The sequence below is a fragment of the Phalacrocorax carbo genome, chromosome 2, assembly GCF_963921805.1.
Source record: "Phalacrocorax carbo chromosome 2, bPhaCar2.1, whole genome shotgun sequence".
Lineage (NCBI taxonomy): Eukaryota > Metazoa > Chordata > Aves > Suliformes > Phalacrocoracidae > Phalacrocorax > Phalacrocorax carbo.
Window position 1 is genome coordinate 134,339,390 of NC_087514.1, and position 20,703 is coordinate 134,360,092.

At 36.7% G+C, this 20,703-nt stretch overlaps 1 protein-coding gene across 1 annotated transcript in view; it reads right to left on the reverse strand.

Moving 5' to 3' along the window:
- The window catches only part of HDAC9 (histone deacetylase 9), a 487,110-nt gene that overhangs the window by 52,380 nt on the left and 414,027 nt on the right, over positions 1 to 20,703 (reverse strand). Inside the window, exon 23 of the mRNA XM_064444483.1 lies at positions 10,869 to 10,987. Within this exon, the coding sequence (XP_064300553.1) occupies positions 10,869 to 10,987 (119 nt within the window). The remainder of the gene's footprint in view (positions 1 to 10,868; positions 10,988 to 20,703) is intronic.

A 20,703-nucleotide genomic window follows, 5' to 3' on the forward strand; every position in this document is an offset into this window, starting at 1 on the left:
TGAACATTGCTTAATAATAAGAAAAAGATGCAGAAGAACATATACAATATGCCTAAACTGCAATCAAAAATGAAAACATAGATTATGTGGTAATATATGTGAGTAATCATCTTGCAATACAACACAGTCACTGAATTCATACCCAATGTTAAGTAATCACATTAGGAAAATAATTTTGAAGCTAGCGCATGTAACACCCAGACATTTTATTGGACGATACATTCCACCATTAAATGGAATGGCTTTGATTTGTTTTGCTTTTTGAGATTGCTAATCCATTTTAAGTAAGTGAAAAACAGATTTAGAAACCAGGTCTCACAAGCAAACTGCACCTAAATGGATTCAATGCCAGATACTGAAAAGTGTTTGGTCACCATATAGCTAGAGAATCAGTCTTTTTTACAGAGAGCTATCTAAAGAAAACGCATAAGACTACGAATCAAAGGAAACAAATATTTAATTCATGCTAACATTTACTATCATAAACAGAAACCAGGAAGTAAAAGAATTTTTATTAACTAGCAATATTTTGTTGTTCTGGATACATACTTATGTTTAGTCTCTTCTTCCAAAAAAGAAGGTCTCCCAAGATCTGTCCCTTGGTCCACTTTAGTTTATATGAAACATAACCAATAATGGGGAGAAAAGAAGGAATCTGAAGTAAATAAATTACTACTAAATGCACTGCAAATGGATTTATTTTACATCAGAACTACTCCTTTTTCTTTCCAAGTTAATTCTATAAAAATTCAGGAAATATTTAAGTAACAGCTTTCTCATGTGAGTATGTTTTTGAATAGCTTTTAGCATGTGGTTTTGTATCATATTGATACTTACAATGCAAGGCTTGTCCCTGTAAACATTACTTATTTTAGTAAATATTAATCAGGTTGGTGGAGTGGTCTCAATCAACAGGACTGCTCGAAGTGAGTAAAAGCTTCTGGGATTAAGACCTACAGTCTTGCATTTCCAGCACTTTTATGGCAATTAGTTGGTATAAGCAAGATCCACCACCAGCACCACCCCCCAAAACAACAAACAAAGGTAATTAAAAAGCTGATTTTTTAAAAAAATATGCCAGTGTTGGCAACTTGCACCATTTTATTGCATATATTAAGTATTGCAGATACTGCAGTATTGCCGATATTACAGTATCAAGTGTTGGCATTAAAGCTATTATGATCAGGAGATTGCAATGGAATCTCACTCTTCAACTGTTAAAGAAATGGCTGCACGAGAACCTTAAAATATGAAGGAAGTGTGCCCTGGGAGCTCCACAACAAAAGGAAGTCTGGGTAGTATTTTAAAAACTCTTACAGTATTTCTGAGGTCTGAAGCAGTGGTTTTTAACTTCTACAATTGGCAGTACTGGTATTCTATTTGAACAATTAATTAAGGTGCAAGAATCCTGTGTGGTGCTACATGATATGTGACTTTTTGAAACTGCTGCCATGAATTGATGTTTTGAGTTTAATCACATGAATAAGCATTCATTTCCGTTTGCCCACAAATAATTAACATATGTGCTGTAAGTCCCGTTTTAATAATTTGTTTTCTTTGAGCCAATAGTACCTTGAACTTATTTTTTTTAATTTTATTTTATATGTTTGCTTGGGTAAAAAAACCAACAGCAACTAAGAAAATTGCCTGGGATCAAAGCTAAAAATACCAGGAAAATCTCTTCAGACCAGTGAAGAATTGCTGGTGCTGATACCAGTCAGACCTGAAGTGTACTTGATACTGGGACAGTGTGAAAAAGATGAGTTTGCAGACCAAAAAAACAGATGGCCCCTTATCACCCCATGGGGCTAAACACACAAGAGCAAACTTCAGAGACGCCTTACCTTTACCGTGTCTGTCCCTATCAGGAGAGACTGTTATATTAAGGGTTATTGCCTCTCTAGCCCTCCCTGTGATCAGCTTTTGAAGTCCATGGCCAAGAGGCCAGTGTGAGAATATCACCCCAGATAAGAGGTGTTTGCCCTGTGAAATATTCAGGACAGGAATCCGTGGACCCGGTGATAGTTCAGCAGGGAACCACAAACTCCAGCTAATATCTTCTAATCCCCTGTTGGTTTGAGAACTACCCACCATAAAAAGCATAACTGGCTGTTTATTTGCGCAGGCAAGAGATAACATCTTAAAGTTACAGTCTGCCTTAAGTAGTAGGGATGTGAAGCCCAAAGAAATGAACCATCCGAGATCATAATCAAAATTGTGTGTGCTCCCTTCTTCTCTGCCTAATAAGATGTAAACATTTTGGCTGGTGTCTCTTTTGAAAGATATTAATCAAATATATTGGTTAGAAATCACAAAGGATAGTCCGGTCTGCAAATTACATGTCTTCTTTTATAGCATTCTGAAGCTGTGAACAATATGTTAAAAATTTTCCCATGGCGCAACCAAGTAAATACTTGTGGCACATTTCTATTTATTACAGAGAATAGTTAAATTCTAAGGCATAAATCATGCTCTTCTACTAAAGGCTTTACAAATTCCCAAAGACAAGCCTAATTCCCAATGCAACGATGCTATAAAAGATCAGACACTTTGTTATGGAGAAATCCACATTTGGAGATGTCTTTCAACAATTTTCTCTCAGGACCCAATCCTGTGAAAGACACATGCAAGTTGCTGAACACTGCGTCAAACTCCATTAGTTTCAAAATGGCCCTAAAAACTTGTATTTGATTTGCTGTATTTAAATTGTAATCTGACAAGTTTATACTGCCTAAGGAAGAAAAAAATGCCTTTTCCTTTTCTTTCTTCTACTAAATGACAGTCTTTTGGTTTCACTAAGGAAAAAGATTTCGTCAGTTTAAATTTCAAAACTGAGAGAAAATGTCACCAATTTTACCTTTTTTGCAGCTCTCACATCAGTTATTGTCATTAGCCACTGTCACTACTGTAGCATGAAAGAAAAAATAACAAGAGGTAGGTGAAGAGATAAAGGAAGATGACCGAAAAGGGAAAATAATTCTTAATGGTTCTGTAGATCCTCTTTTTTTCATTGTAATCTATCCTCTGCCCTGTCCCCAGCAACTGCCCTAAATCAAGGAACTGGCACCTGATGCATTCTGCAGATGGATCGGCACTGTATATCTGGAACATAGTATACAGGTGGTTTTTCACTTGCATGAGTTAGTTAACTAGCCAGCAGACACATCTTCTGTTTGTGGGGCAGGAGTGGGAGTGGAAAATGGAAATCTCTCCTGTCTGATTTACAGAAAGAAAGGCTAAGTGAAAGAGCAGGTCAAATCAGTGCTTATTTATTAATATTTCTAATTGTTCTCTCTTCCTGCTTAGGTAGACCCTTTCTGGAAGACATACTAGTTAACCAGATAGTCAGTGAAAACACTGGGCAATAACAAAATCAGTGCTAAAATTTCTGAATCCTTCAGGTATGTTTTAAATACCTATTCAGTCAGACATTAGTGCCCCAAAGTCTGAAGATGAGGATTTCCCAGGCCTCAGTAAATGAGGTGAATTGTTCACCGATTTGTTTCTCTTGGTTCAAATCCATAGTCCAAGCCATTGACACATGCTTACTTGACCACATGTGAAGGCAGATTCCTCAACCCAGCATTAGAATTGTCCATTCATATTTTTTTCTGTTTTTCTCCAAGCATTAATGTCTTCTTTAAATGGGGGGCATGGAAACGACACGCGACTTGTCCCCTTATATCTTCACCTTTGCCTTTTCCTATGCTATGTTCCAGAGAGGACACTAATTTTATACAGTGAATTCCATTCTCTGCTCAGTTTCCACAGGAGCCAATAAACTAGTCTTCCCTACAGAACAGGATTTCTGGAATTTTCTACTTTTCATATTCATGAATGTAAGTCATCCTGGAGTCACTGGCAAATAATTCACTGATATTTGCAGTGCAACAGCAAATTTAAGGAGTACAAATGCAGGAGTAAATACAACATAATCTGTCCTGGGAACCTGGGAAATCCAATTGTCATGCGCAAGCCATAGGAGATGCTGCACCAACCACTGCTGTGGGCTAGGAGGAAAAAGAAATCAAAATGCTTTCTTTCTCCCAATAAATCCTATGAAAACACTCATGTCTGAGGGTAGGTCACCAATGAACTTGTCATCTATTTTGATGCCTTTTGTATTGTACCAAACAACCATTCAATTAGTTTTCAAGAAGTCACCATAGAGAAAGCCCAGACTTTGCTTTCCAAAGGCAACAACTGGAAACAAAGTCTCGATGCTGTGTTTTCTTGCTGCCAGTGACTGGGTACCCTGTAGTTTCCAAGACATAAAAGGAACAAAAGGAAAAATTTTGATATGAATCAGGAAAATCCCCCATGAAAAACTGGATGGATGATCATTGCTCCACCCCACCTCCAATTCTTTCAGCTCTAAGTCAAAAGCTCAAGACCTATCCTGCGGATAACCATCTTATCACCTCCAGCACCACAGAGATAACTAAATTATGTTAACCAAAATGAAATCTCTAATCTCAGAAGAATTCAGACAAGAAGGCAGCTGTGGCAACTGAGTTAATTTAACAGCTTTCTGCTACCAAAAGGTATTCTACTCCATCTCTCCCTTTCTTTACTGCCCGTGCCCCGCTTCCACTAGCTGTCGCACACATTGGTCCTTCCGTGATCTGATTCAGCTTCGTAGCCCAACAGAAATCTCTCCACTTTTTTGGTTGATTAAGTTTTCTGATGGGTTGATGAGTTAATGGTGCATGTGTTTGCAGAGACATCTGATAAGAACCAGAGCCAGTGCAAGGTAAATAACAGAAAATTCAGAAGGGGAAGGGGCATGCAGCCACCATTTTCTATGGCAATGTGGTGTTGGAGCAGCTCACACAGTCCACTTGAACTGCACTGTGAAGCTGTTTCTGCCAGACTTCCCAAGATCATAACTTCTTGTGCTGATAGTTGAATCAAAAAGACTCTTGCTTGTGAAGAGAATAAATGAGACATGGTGTCATAAAAGCCTGCAATGCTGTTTTTAGAGACTTGAATTGTGTTTAGACAGCTACCAAGTCAAAACTACTATTCTGTTTAGTCATCTGGCAATTTGCATGGACTCTTTTAGCCTCCCTTCGTCTAACATTTACCTATTACGTTCATCCTAGTCAGGACTCTTTTTCAGAGTCAAGTGTCAGGGAAGTCTTTCAGACAATCACAAGAAAGTGTAGTCCCTCCCCAAAGACATTATAGTCACTTTACCCTAAACAACTCCCAGTCAGTTCAAGGTACTGTCTAGTAGATAGTTACAATATTATCTGGGGACTCTTTCAGAAATTGAGTGCTTCCAGGACAAAAAATCAACAAAGCACAAACCAAAAGGACAGACACCCAAGTTCAACCTGGTTGCTCTTACTTGCATTCTGAGAAGAACCAGTTCAGCCATCAGAAGAGATTCCTTGATGGAAGACCTGTAGGCTACGTGTAAGTCAGCGGTTGTTTTTACACATTAATTTCTACCACTTAGGCTCACATATCCTTTGGTAATAAACTGTTTAGAGCATTAATTGTTTCCTCTGCTGTGATTAATCAGACAGATTGTGCACTGTTACAGTTAAGTTCTCTAAGCCCTACCTGCCGAGGGCTAGTGAGGAAGGAAACTGTTTGCAGCTTTAGCACTTTTCATTGGTCCTGCTTGAATGGAGTGTGTCACAGCATAATGCAGCTTTTAATAAGTTAAGGGAGTTATTACAATTTTCTCAAATAAAAACTTTAAAAGTTGCGAATCAGCTTAGTTAGAGTCAGTTATATTCTAGACACTGGATCAACCTTGCAACACAAATTTGGCAGAACAGTAGAAAGGTATCCAAACTCTCAAAATATAATTTACTCTTTAACTGGTGGTAGCGGCAGTGGCAGAGGTGTCTTTTCCTACTGTTAATTGCTGATCTTAATATGAACTCTGGTGTCAGATAGCATCTTTGGAATAAGAGATTAAAACAACAGGAAAACTCCAGTAAATCATCATAGTCCTTGACAAATGCAGTGCTTCAGGAAGATAAGTACCCTGAAAAAACCCCTTCATTCTCACTGGACACTTCTTTATTTACTTTATTCTTTTTATGGTATGGTCACCATTTAATGAGCAATTATGTACAATATTTACTTGAACTGTAAAGTGATCTCAGTGACTTTAATGCAAATATTATTCTAAGGGCTTCTCTATAAAACAAAGAGAAGGTACTTCACCTCAGGGTAATGTTACAGGGAGAACTTCAGTCAGCAGAGCTAAATTTAAAAACAGTGCTCTTACAGGATCTAACAACTTGCAGCTCTTTTTCAGACCTGTTCACTGTACAGAATTCAAACCGTGTGATAATATACACTTTAGCAGAAGTTGTTAAAATTAACTATAAAATAAAGCACAGAATGTATCAGCTCTGTCTTCAGTAGTTCCACCTAAGCATCATCAGGATAAGATGGAAGAGTAGATTCACACTCTTTAGGCATCTCCTTACTATTCTAAATATAAAACTCCTTTATCCCTTCTATTTCTTCCCCCATTATTTTTCTTATACTTTATTGGCAATACAGTTTTTACTGCTCCAGTACAACAAGTGGACTTGATACAACTATGTTTTTATAATATGTAATATATTTTGCTGATATTTTGTTTATTACTTTACTGAAAAAATAATAAATTTCTAGAAATAAAAAGGAAATATTAGGCTAGTCAGGAAATAAAGCATCTTTTTCTTTTATGTGATTATATTTTACAGTAAAATTAAAGCACCTTTATAGTCCCTGATCTAAACAAAGGGATCCCAATGACAACAATAATTACTCTGCATGAGAGACTTGTGCATGAGAGAGCTCCCACTGCTTCATCCATCTTCACCACACAGCTTGGGGAACCAGTTTAACCAAGTAACATGGACAAAACTATGCTAATACTAAAGACAGACTTGACAAAACAAAAAATATTCCACTGTTTTGGCTAATGAAGTTAAGCTTGAGTCATAAGAGAGGGGCCATAGAGAGTAAAATCTGAGATAAGTTGTTTGAATACCCCTGACAACCTGATCCAGACCTTACCAGAAGTTAGATAAACTTCTGAGTAGGAGCTGGCACCTATAACTGATGCAAGATCTTGGGCCAAGAAAGGCTTAACGTGCCATGTGCTTTGCTTTCTTTTCTTTGCTTTATGATGTTAAACTTGGTGCAGTTATCATAGCATAAAGACACAGGCAAGGCAGAATTTGTGAGTGGAGATAATGTCTTTATCAGAAAAAAAAGGTTATATTTGGAAAAAGAAACTCCTTTTCAGATACAACTGTTTTTGGGAAGACCTTCAGGACAAAGTTGTTGTGCATTCAAAAGTATATATACTATTTCTAATTATCCTAGGTGGTCTTATAAATGGTGTTGTTGATAAAACTTACTTTTTTTAAACTAAGATACTAGGAATATAGTTGGTACAAATGCCTGACAGCTTCCCAGCAGCAGAAAGTTCTGCCATATGCCACCAGTCATCTCAAGTCTCTGAAGCCCAGATTTTTTCTTAACAGAATATAAAATCCATAGCGAAGTTTACGCACATGGGTTGAATATATGTTTCAAGATGTGTATGTGTACCTAGCTATATACAAGCACCTTTTGAAACGGTAGCACTTGATTGAGAGGATAAAAAGAGCCAACACAAAGAAAAGTGCACCTGTGAAATCCTCAAAGTTGGGGTTGGAACCAATGTTTAATTAATGCTCATTCTCAATTCTACGTTGCACCAAACAAAATCTGTTTAAATACTCATTAGTTTAGTGAAAACTTTTGTCCTCAAAAAATCTACAGACAAGGACAAATTGCAAAGGCAGTTGGAGAAAAAGATTTACTCAGGGAAAGTGGTTTCATAAGTGCAATAAGAAAGGAAAGAGTCACACTTTCCTTCCAATGCTTTTTAAACACTATCTCTTTTCTCAATGGAAACAGACCATAAGTGATTTTGTTACTTAATGGGGCTGCAGATAAATGAGGCAAGTGAGATATCTCCTAGCTCTGCTCTCATCACTGATCTCAGTTGGCCTTCTATCCTACACCCTTCTACAACAGCTGAGAGTCACCTCACTGTGAGAAATCCTGACATGTACATCAGAACCATGCATTTAAAATCAGCTGCAAAAAAACCTGTAAGACTATTTTGTTGCTGACGTGTTTGTTCACTAGTCAGAAATGGCAACTCCTCAGTAAATCAGACTGTGTATTGATATAGGAAAAAAATTAAATTCCTGGGTTAAAGCAAGTTCTAATTTACACCTCTCAAACTGTGTAGATTTAGTAGACTTATTTTTTCTGTATGTAATTGCCTGCTATATAGTTACTCCAAGGTTGTAGTTAGTCCAACCTGTTATCTTCATCCTATGGTTTTTACTTTATGACTTGGGAATGTTGATTGGTTAATACATTTTAATTTTTTCTATTTGACTGTAATCTGAAGGAAAGACAAATATAATTCCTTACCAAGCACCTAGTGTCTCCCTAAATCTCTTTAACAGCAAGGTTAGTAGCTAAGGACCCATGTTCTCATCTTTGATGTCAATCTCTTCCTAATTCATGGGTGTAAAATTTGTATTGGGTCATAGAAATCAGAAAATTCAATGTATTAAGTGTACACAAAGTGCAAAAGATTTATTAAGAAAGAATATTTACAAGTTAAAATTTACTTTACATTTACTTCTTTTGGGCATAATTTCTAATTAGTACAAGCCAATTATATTTAAAATTTGCATGATTATTTTTAGTTTTTAATATGAATGTTTCTCTTTGAACTGTATTTTTTTAATAGACTGTCATTTTTCTACATACCACATATAGTATGCTATGTTCTAAAATGGTATGGTGGAATGTGGAGAATTTTGTTTTAGGGAAATAATAAATTCCTTTGGCTCCGTACAAAAGGCTTTATTCATCCCTCAGGTACGTGATCATTATCTGGGTCTATCTTGGCTTTTCCCTTAATTTAAACAAGAGCCACCTACTGTAAATCACCTTTTTCTGCTTACAGACACACGTGCAACTTGTAGACATGCAGCCTTCTATATTAAAAAAATGTACTAAGATTTCCCCTTCTAAAAAAAGTTATGAACAGTCAATTAATTAATTAATTAAAATTAACACTGATTCCAATATTAAACAGTTTTTCTTCGCTGACAGGGTGAATTTCAGTCTAACCTGAGAGGAAAATATGAATCTTATTGCAATTTCTAGTTAAGTTGTTGAAGCTGCTATGCCAGAACACCATGTATGCCAAAGCATGTTATTGGAGCACCATGCGTGCTTAAGGGGCACGTAGCATGCATTCTCAGCTGCTTAATACAGATAATTATACAATGCTTCCTAACAAATATCTATTTTGTACCAGTTGGAAGCTCATCTCCCTACCACATAAGATCATGGAATGGTGCCTCTGACCAGGAACCATACTTATGGAAAAATACAGTGAGTAAACCTCTTAAAAAAGGGGTGGTTTTTTGTGCACAATGTTTTATGAAAACCATAATACACAGATAAGGGATATTCAAACATGCATACAGGCTGCTACACTTCTTTCCTCCCTAGTGCAACCACTGCATTAACCTGAAAAGCTGTGTTAAAACTCAATACGCCTTACTTGCCGCCACAGGGATGTTCCCTTTCCACAGGTGCATTAGCACCTGTGTGAGTGTCTTTGGGTAGACCCTTGCACAGATATCTGCATTCTCACTATCCACAGCATACCACCATGAACAGCTACTCTAGCTCTCCATCTACGCTTTCATCCCTGGTATTCAGGTGAGCCTGTGGATCATGCAGTTAAAATGAAAATAAAAAATATGTGTCTCTTCCCCGCTCCTCCTGAGGTAAACACCAACTTTGTTCTATTGACCTGTAAGAAAAGGCAGAGGTCAGAAGGACAAAATCCTCTGAGCTGGAGTCTGTTTGTACAGTGTGTTAAATGCCATTAGGTCTCATTGACTTCTTCAGACTTTTCCCAAGGCATTTGTCATTAGCAGCTGAGATCCGTATTTAATAACTATTTAAGAGTTATTACAGTATTTCTTGAGATACAGTGGACAAAAGTATATATACTGAAGAAAAGTATTCACAGCATTGCATTAGGAAGCCTTTTTTGTGTTGTCCCATGGAAAGTACTTTATATATAGCATTGTTACAGTGCACATTACTGTACAGAGCATTACTACATTAACCGAGTCTTGCTTAGTATCTCAGGCTCAGAATCAGTCTGGCCACAATATCCTGTAAGAACAGTGACTTTGGAGTGCTACATATGAGACACCTCAGACAGACCTGTCTTTCAGAAAGTATTAAATCTCTGCCATGAGCACACATTTTGGAGGACTGAAATGGACATCTAAACATTGAGACCCAACAGAGTAGTCTTTTACAAAACCTTGGCCTTCATGAACACTGATGTAATTTAGGATTAATGCCATCGAGCTGAAAAGATTACAATAACAAAAGAGCAATATGAGATTGGATTTAGGCCTCTAAAGTCTAGAATCTCCAATATATATTTAAAGAGAAATAACTTACTCTAGGATTTGGAAAATGGGGCCTATTGAAAAGCATGAAACCTCTAAAATGTTATTTGAATGCCAGAAAAGTAATACTTTAAAAAACGAAGACAAAAATGGCAAGGGGAACAGAAAGGAGTGAGCCAGAAATGCTAGCATGTTCATTTCCACCCTGTCTGTGAGCTGGGCGAGACCTGTAGCTCCACGGGCACCTCTGGGCATTAACTGACGGACAGTCCCTGCCCTCAGTGACACACGTGTCATCTCACAAAAGAGAAATATGGATGTAATCTGGTCCTAAAATAAGGTTCCTAAAGAGAAAAAATACCAACTCAGAAACATGCGCCTTGTGATGATACCTACATTTAGCTGTGACTTTGTACCCGCCCAGCGGAGGGTCGTGGCCTTCCACAGCATCGAATCCTGCTGACACCAAGACAATCTCTGGATCAAACTCATTGGCAGCTGGCATAATCACAGTCCTGTAGGGTGAAAAAATCCAACATCTTAAAGATTAAAAGAACTTCTATCTTCATGATATAAACTGCCACAAACTCAAAAATCTACAACACAAGATATTTTCTTTTAATTAAGCCAATCTTCATGGTAGTTGCCCAAAACCAAACCAAGTCCAAGGCTTCATTTAGTTTCTTTCTATAGTCACTTTTTTAACTTTTATACGATTGAGAAAAAAAAAATAATGCAGGTACATGTCAAAGCCTCTAATATTGCGCACACATCTGTGCCTGTTTTATCCTGCTGCCTATGAAAAGCTGCCTCTTCCAGGGAAGTGACTAATGGTTTACAGAGAGCACTCAAAGACTGAGTGGAAACCCGGACTGCTCCAGTTAGTGCGAACTTGGTGTAAATTTGAACTATAAATTTCTTTTGGGAAAATGTTTGCTTTCCAAACTTTTTTTTTTCTCTTCTTAACATTTTTAAATGTTTGTCGAGGTGGGGGGTGACTCTAGCAAAGGAAAAACATGACATTCCCTTAATCAAATCCAGACTATGTTGTCAAGCCTTTCCAAGGTCAAGCATAACAGGAATGTGACAACCACAAACTAGTGACAGCAACCCCTGCTGGTGTCAGGAAGATAATTCAGCCCTTCACAGTCACAGAGATTCCACTTTTTTAACCCCTTCCTTGACAAACTTCCATGGGGATAGTTTGTTGTTTTGTTTTTGCTCTTCTCCAAACTCAAAGCATTGAAGAAGTGTTGAAGGAGAAGACAAAACCCTGCATTCTGCACTCACAGATGCCTTCTTTCAGGCTGACTTTCCAAAGGGAAGGTATCAGGATGGCTTTTATACTAGTGCGACAGATGCTGAGCCTGTAATGACTGTGCTAATTCAGGGGGATATCACTAACATTAAAAGGCAAATACACAAATGAATGTTCTATTCCAAACATATTACCTCAAGGTAATCCCAGTTGGTCTACACTGGTCAAAATCTAAAGACTGATTTTGTACATGTAATACTATTTGTCTTAGTTCAATATTTATTTTTTTATTATTTAATCTACTTAGGCTGAAGAGATCATGTTTTTGTTGAAGGATTAAGGTTTTCTGTGGGACAACCCCTCCCCCCCCCAAATAATATTTTAAAAACTCCTTAGGTTTTTCATTAGTGTAGTTTTTGATCTGTGTTTTATAAACTTTATTTTGTTCTGATTTCCTTAAAGGTATTTTTAACATTAGGAAAGTGTTCCTTTTACTTGTTAGCGAGAGAAAAGGAGAATTCAGACTAAGTAAAAATTCTTTGTCAGGACATACAGCATTTCAATGAATATCATTTTACATTAGAAAAACAGAATAAAAGCAACTTCATTTTTCTGGTGATTTCGCTGAAATTGCACCACAAATGTCTGCAGGCAGAGTGATAAAATTTGTGAAATATTCTGGTTTTTACATGTCATTAGTAGGCCTCTGCTGAAGTATGGATTCCAGTATTGAGCATTGCTCTTCAAGGACATCAACCAACTTGAGAGAACAAAAGGAAATAAAAAAATTCTAAAAAATGTGACCTACGTGGATAAAATTATAAGAATTGTAATTATGAGAGTAAACATGATAAAAGTCCACAAATATGTAAGTGGTTATTACAAGAGGAAAAAAATAACCTGTTCTGCATTTCCACTGTGGATAGGACATGAAGTAGTTGCAGCAGGAAAGCTGTAGTTCAGACATTGGAAGAAGCTTTTTAATAGTAAGGACAGATAATGATTTAAATAAAATTATTAAAACCATTGAAGAGTCTCCATCTTTTTGAGTTTTTTATAATAGGTAAAACAAATATCCATCAAGCTTGCTACAGGTTCAAGCTGACATGGCCTTGAGGCAGGAGGTCAGATTACTTCTCTCTAGGTCTTTTTCCTGTAGTTCCATGACGTATAACTATATAACACACAAAGTACACATATGAATAATTACTTTATACACTACAGTGACTGAACATTTTTGCAGGCTAATCTCCAAAAAGTTAGGGAACACTAACAGGAATAAAGATCTCCTATGCAACCACATCTTATCTTTCTTATGTACATACCTTTTGATACTCTAATTATACGTTCATTGTCTGAAGCAACACATACTTCCCAAATTTCCCCACATCTGCAACACATGTGGCACGGATCCTGATTAGTGATGAGGACTGTGGTTGATATGCAATCTTGGTCTGTCCCCAAATCACCATATATCTTCTACACTGAAAGAAGGAGGGATCCTATGGAGAACCCTCCCTATCTGCAGCCACTTGGGCTTTTGCCCTCCTCCTCTCCATTCACATTTCCTCAAATTCAAGTCAGGCTCTTGTTTTTATTTCTTCATGTCAAATAAAATGCAGCACCACGGAGTACAGCATAGACAATGCTCAGGAGTCAGAGGGTGGAGTGTGTTCAGTGCAGATAGAAGCTCTGGAAACTCAAGTTGCTGAACACTAACAAACCTAACCAGGCTAACACAGAGTGAGATTTTTGAAAGTCTTGTAATTTGGAACATTGAGAAAATCTTCCACACTTCTACCACATTTCAAGACCTTGCTCAAAAGCATAAAGATGTCAGCACATTTTTTTATAACTTGGGCAAAAGAATGCATTTGACCCTTAATCTCATTCTTAGAGGCAGCAAAAATTGTTTAGCCACAGGTCAAAATTTTTGTCAAATAAATACGTCTGACATGAAAACTGCCAGCCACACTGAATAACATTAGTAAAATTATTAAATACTGAAAGCAAGGTCTTTCAACAGAAAGCACCAGGAATAGCTATTAACACCATCTTTAATAGTACTGAACATGAAATAGTAGCATATTCATAAATCTCCACAGAAATGATATATAGGAATCTCAGCTAAAGGAAGGAGAAGGCTATAACGATAATAACGAGGTAGCATTCAGAATTCACTGTTCTGTTACTGCTTTCAGTATTACCTGAATTCACATGACTAAAATAAGACCTAAGAGGGTTTTCCAGAAAGAAAAATTTTTTTCTTTTAGAAATGTACACAGTGTCTGTTAAATTTCACCTGAATAGCACCCTACTTTTGCTATTATACTGTCACACAAATTATGACAGAACTTTGCTGCTGCTACTCAGCATACTATGTACCAGAAGAGTTAACCTATGTGCCCACAAGATCTTTGTCATTGTTCATTTCTCCTTCGTCCTCCGTAATATTGAGGGACCTGGAATGCAAGAGCTCATCCATCTTATACTGTTCTTGATTTAATACTGAAAAGAAACTTTAAGGACTTTTCTTTAAAAAAGACATTATGGAAAATGTAATCTCTTTACTAGGATAGCAAGCCTGACTTTTCTCTAAAACATCTTGGGTGTCCGTGGTCCTTGTTACAGCAGCCAAGACTACTATTTGGTCTTTCAAAAAGATGACAGCTGCAAGTCTCTCAATTGCAGAGAGGCCCATATAGACATCTAGTTCCTAAATCTCTAATCCACTCTTCCTCTACATTAACCCATAGACATTTAAGGTCGCTCCTCTTTTGAATAACTACTGTGATGGAAAGCATCATAGCATTTTGTTTTGGACTTTGTGTAGGTAAGACCTCTCTAACCTTTGTCTGGCCTTGGCAGGAAATCCTTTGTGGCACAAAACACATATGTAAATTCTTTCACAAAAGCAACAGATACTTTCCTATCTTATGAAGTGCTATAAAGAATCATATATCTACATTTTTAAATATGGACTACATTTCACCAGGACAAAAAAAAAACCTTTTGGTATTTGCCACCTCTCAGGCTTCAGTGCCTTTATTATCCCTGAATAACTGCCTTTAGAAAAATGTTTTGAGGTTGGCAACTGTAAAGAAAGCCTACACAAAGCACTAGATTCCATCCCTTTTTTTTTTTATTCGAGCAACATGAAGCTCACTTCTCTCTCATAAACAGGCTTCTCCTACCTGAGGAGAGTGAGGACAGTTGTACAGGCAAGGACAGCTCCTGACCCTTCACTGTCTCTTGGGAGTACAGAATCATCAGACCCTGTATCTTGCTCCTTTCCCAGCTCATCTACACTCTGACGGGCACAGCAAGGTGTAAGAAAGAGAAATCATTCATTGACTGCCTCCTCAGGAGCTCCATAACCAGGAGCTCCACTTCCCTTCACAGTTGCCTAAGAAGAGAATCCTCTGAAACAGATCACAACAGAAAACAAATATTTTTTAAAGCATACAATTAGCATTGATCATACACTACTAGATATTCATGTTAACCTTCCCAAATTCCTCAGACCAGCCCTACGCTCAGAAGTCAGGCTGCAGCTGGCAGGATTTGTTACGGTGCGAAGGGTCAGAACTCTGCTCATCAGAAATCCTTTGCAAGGGTGCATAGGCAGCCTGCACTCAGACCTAGGTAGGAACACTGATTATCTTACCCACAGCAGGAGTAAGAAATATGATTTGGCTTCTGGCCATGGGTCACCAGACAGGTACAGACTGGGAACTGGCAGGTCATCAGCTTCCTGCTTGAAGCCAGTTGGGCTGCGGCGGTAATCAGCAAACAGAAGTTAATGCTAGGATCCTTCTCTGGTGAAATGAGTAGTTTTTGTCAGAAAAGAGGTGAATTTTATTCTTCCACTATGACTCACACTCTCCTCTACTCCTTTCTCCAAAGAAAATAAAACACATAAAAGAGATATTTATTTTCTGTGATCCTGAATCATATAGAAGCATAAATATTTGGTATACCATATTCACCTAATGATGACAGCAGAGTTACAGGGACATCTTACCTGGCTGACTGTTTCTTTCTTTTCTCTCACATTTTCATTAATAAACATGTCAAAGTCTGAAAGCTTGAGCAGCTGGATCACAGGAGTTATTTATCTATGCTAAACCTTGCAGTTACAATGAAACTGTGTCCTCCAGCCCAAGGTAGTGCAGATCCTCCTTTAAGTCTGATGGTACTGGGAACAGAGCATGTGTCTGGGAAGTTGAAAAGATTCCTTTTTGTCCCACTAAGGAGATTTCCCCAAAGAATTAATATGTTCCATTTGGGTATGCTGCTGTCTGCAGAGAAGCCAGGGGATGGCTTCCAGTTGGGTGTAGTCCTAGAGAAAACATCAGGCATGTGATCATCCCCTCCCCACCAATCTGAACATCAGATGCAAGACATTAAAGAGATTCTACCAAGGGACTCTGTTCCTTTTATTCTTCCATTCTATTTTTGTACATTTAAAGCACATGGTTAGGATGCTCCCAAACATTTGTTCTCCCAGAAGAGATTGCGGAGAAGTAACCAACCCAGAAACGACTCTGAAAGTACCATCACACAGAGCTGGAAATCTCCAAAGAAAGTTAAGCTGATGCAAATAGCTACAATTCTTCTGCTGTGTTGGTAATTTAAAAAGGAAACGAACAGGAATACCAGCCCAGGACAGTAATTTATGTAGCCGAGGAGAAAAATCCTCACTGTTCTAAAACTGCAGATTGGAATGGCTTAGTAACATAAATTATCTGCTCTTTCGCTAAAATCCCTCAGTATTTTCATCCAGTATCTCAAAGCATTTTCAGAACATTAATAAATGGAAAGGCTCATATCTTCAGCTGGTATAAATCAGTATAGCTGTTTCTGATTGCATAGTCCTCTAAAGCAAGCATTTCTTGTGCCCACTTCACAGATGAATCAGCTAAAACTAAAAGCTGGTAAAAGACTTGAATAAATTACTTAGCTGTCCCTGGAAAAACCTCGAAAAAAATTGCAAAAGACTCTAAGTCCACCACTTCAACTAGTAGAAAATACTATAAAAGCACTGTTATTTATTCAGTTATACCAGACCTGTATTTTGCAAGAAATATATATGTAACACATTAATGCTTTTAAAGAGGGGGTTTTTCCATCAAATGGAGACCCAGTCTCTTGTTTGAAAGAATGTAGGTCTACCTAGTTTCTCAGTTTCACATCCTGCAAACAAAATATTGCTCTAAGCAATCACTATGTTGCCCTACCTTAAAATTACACAAGTTTAAGTGCATTGCTCAACGTGCCCTGATATGAATAGATCAGAAACTATTTAAAAGGTTGCCCCAACAGGTATGTGGAACTTATGGTATCTATTATTTTTATGTGTTGTTTGCACATATGTTTTAATGTAACACAATATCAAATCATGTCTATCTTCACAAAAAGCTACATAACATTTCTGTACAACTATTGGATAATTTTTTTCCTCCGTATTAATTGAGTTTATGCTACTGTCATTCACTAACATTTTGGTTTAGCTTCATGACATTTCTTTATGCCAGTTCTACTCTCAGCCAAGTTCACCAAGGTCAAACATGAGACCTTTCCCCCAAAACTCCTTGCTGAGTGTCATCTGACCATGAGCTTTGTCCTGGACTTATTCTACAAGGTATGCCTAAATTCTGCAGATTTTATCTGTGTTAGTTTCTAAGTTATATCTTTTATATAAGTTTTATCTTTATAGGCTTTATTTTTATATCTTTTCTTTTATCCTTATAGGTTGTTTTTCTATATCTTTTAAATAATTTTATTTCTTCTCTATTTTTAATAAACACAGTCAATATTCTTGTCCTTATTTTTTATTTTATAGTTACCTTATTTGCTTTCTGAAGATACCAAATATATTTTTATTTTATTCTTCAAGGAGCAAAAGGTACCACATGAATTCAAAATCCTCACTACTGTAAATCACGATCATTTCACTGAGTTTTACACATGTTATTAAATCTAAGGGCATGCCAAATTGTTTAAAGGTTCAAGGTCTTCCATTGATGCAACCAAGTTAGTAATTTCAAACATTATAATTGTAGGGATATCTAAGTGCCAGTGAATGAACTAGAAGCACCAACAGCTTTGCCTTTTTAAAAAAATTTTTCTTTCTTTGGCTTTTTGAGACATTTTCAGAGCCTAAGGCTATTATTTGTGGGTTCCTTTTTGAATGAATAATTATTTTGGCATCCTGCATTCAAGTTTCCTGAATTCTATTGCAGCTGGAATTGCAACATCTTAAGTACTCAAAAAGCATAAGAAATATTGACTACAATATCTGCTGATCCTTCCATTATTATTATTATTATTATTTAGAAAGGTGGTTTCAATGTAATTATAAGGACTCTTCTACATTTGATCTGCAGTATGCCTCAGTTAGAGCCTCTAAACTAGTACAAAAAGAACCAAAATAAGAAAAAGTTAAAAAACAGGAAAAGTATGAGAAAAATATAACTGTGGTTTTCAGAAATCACTTAAGAATTAATAGCGTAGTCAAATAAAATTATCCAACTTCAGGAAGCATGGGCAAATACATATACACACGTACCATGCACATTCACATCCATATTCAGAACTGAGTCATTCAAAGTTCAGTAGTATTGGATAAAGGGGTTGGCTAAAAGTTATGGTAAGTAGGCTTGCTCAAAGGCTTTGGGTCTAAGGATCTCTCAGACGATTATACATTGACAGAAGAGGTTACCTTGGAAGGATCAAAGACTTCCAGCTGCCAGTATGCAAATATAAAGCCTGCTATGGAAATATAGGCCAAGATAGCACACGCAATAGCAGGATATCTCCTTACAGAACACTTTTACCCTGAAAAGTGACTGAGTAAAAATCTACATTTTCTATTAAATGTTCCTCTGTCTTTTTAGAGTCTTATTTGTGGAAGCACTGGCATGATGAAAGAAAAATTTACTGTCTTTTTACCTTTCATTTATTTCTCAGTTCTCAAATAAAGCTGGTTGGTGCCATGCCAACCTGTGCAACATAAATAAAGCTTATTTACTAAGTTCCAGCTGGTAGCTAAAAGACTGATGTTGCTTCCAAGAGCTATACAACTGAAGATGATATATGAGAAGGAGGAAACAGAGGTTTAATTTGCAAAGACGGAGCTTAAAATAAAACACAGCATGACTTAAAATAGCATCACCAACACTGAGAAAGTAAAATGCAATAAATATGGGATCCCACCATTTTAAGTCAATTATTTTTCTATCTAAGCCATTATAACATGTATGGGAAATGGTACTGACACATGCCTATACACTGCCAAATTTTACCCACAAGTATTATTTAAGATAGCATTTAGCTTTCATGGCGTAACATGTTCCTATCAGAAAAATCAGTTCAGTGCCCATTTCTTGTTATTACTTTATTTTATGAAAAAAAAAAACCAAATGTAAATCTTCTGCCATAAATATAATAATGACATTTGGGGGTATTTCAAGTGTTCTGTTTTAAAATTTGCATGGTGGCTTAGAAAACATTACATTTCTATCAAGCCTGAGCATACTACAGTATTTTCTATAACAAAATAATTATCAGTTTTGCCTATGTAATTTCTTTCAACAGTATTTTATCATAAAAGTCAGTGGACTTGGCCTAAAATGTTAACATCATAAATTAATAATGCTACTAAAACAGTTCACTGCTCCTAGTAAATCTTATTACATAGTAATATCTTATTACATAGTAATAAGATTGATCCTAAGAAGACAAAGGTGTTATAATATCAGAAATGGTTAAATACAGAGGTAAAAACTTGCCACAATGTATTGCATTTCTAGAGTTCACAAAATGAATGATAGCATGGTATCTTCTCGGAGGAATTTCATCTGTCTATGAAAACACATATTATTTTGAGCATGTTCCAGCTTTCAGTGTATTTTTAGAGTACCTGACACTTTTAAAATTCCTTAGCAATCTAAGAACAGTATAAGAGAAAGGAAAGCATAGTTCCTGTTTCATTTACACTCCACAGGAATGGTGGAATTGGGGAAAAGAAGGAAATGGTGGTGTTCTGGGTAAATTAAAAAGAGAAGAGGGCTCTGGAGTATGAAGTTTGTGTCTAGGTCCAAAATCTACCCTCTTCCTTTATGAAAAAATCTTTAGAAAAGCTTTTCAGTTTGGGCATATAGCATACGGTTTGACCAACAGCAGGAATGAGGAAAATACGCTACCTAAAATTTACTGCTATTGATTGTACAACAGCTCAGTTTGCAAGTTTAACAATCTGCTTATGTCACCACTGAAGTGATCACTAGAGAAGATTAAAGTAATTTTCAATTCTTGCGAAAGTGAGATGTGGGGAAAAGGGGAGGGTAAATCTTACAAAAAATGCCTGGGGAGATGAACTGGAGGGGTTGCATTTTTCATGGGAGCAATAGGTTGAGTGGATAAATGATACAGAAATCCGTTGGAAAAAATACTTTTACCACAAAATTTGCTAAATTTCTGAAAAGTGCATTTTGCCCAGAAGGTTGTTTTTTTTTTTCTCTCTCCTTTTAAATGAAAAGAAAACAAACATTTTCTAGAAATCAAATTATTCATCAAGGTCATGGCCATTTGCAAAAGCATAATTTTTCACATACTGTGTTCATCAACATGGTTGTTAATACAAAGTATATGAAGTTGTAGCAATTCTTTCCTTAGGGGCCTCTAGAAATTCTCTTGCAAATGCTTTCTTGCTTTGTCTTGTATTTCCTCCCATACACTCTTAACTACTCTTAAAAGTATTTTCTGTGTGTCTGGTTTTCTGTCCTACCATTAAATAGAAATTTCACAAGCTTCTGCATAGCCACTATTATTTTATTGTATATTATATTGTCACTATTCCTTTGAAGTAATGCTATTCAGAAAATTGGTCATATGGCTAACCTTATTTTTCAGCTCTTATGAGGCATCCTTTCAGAGAGAAGATACAGACATGTCACTTCCTCTTGTTTT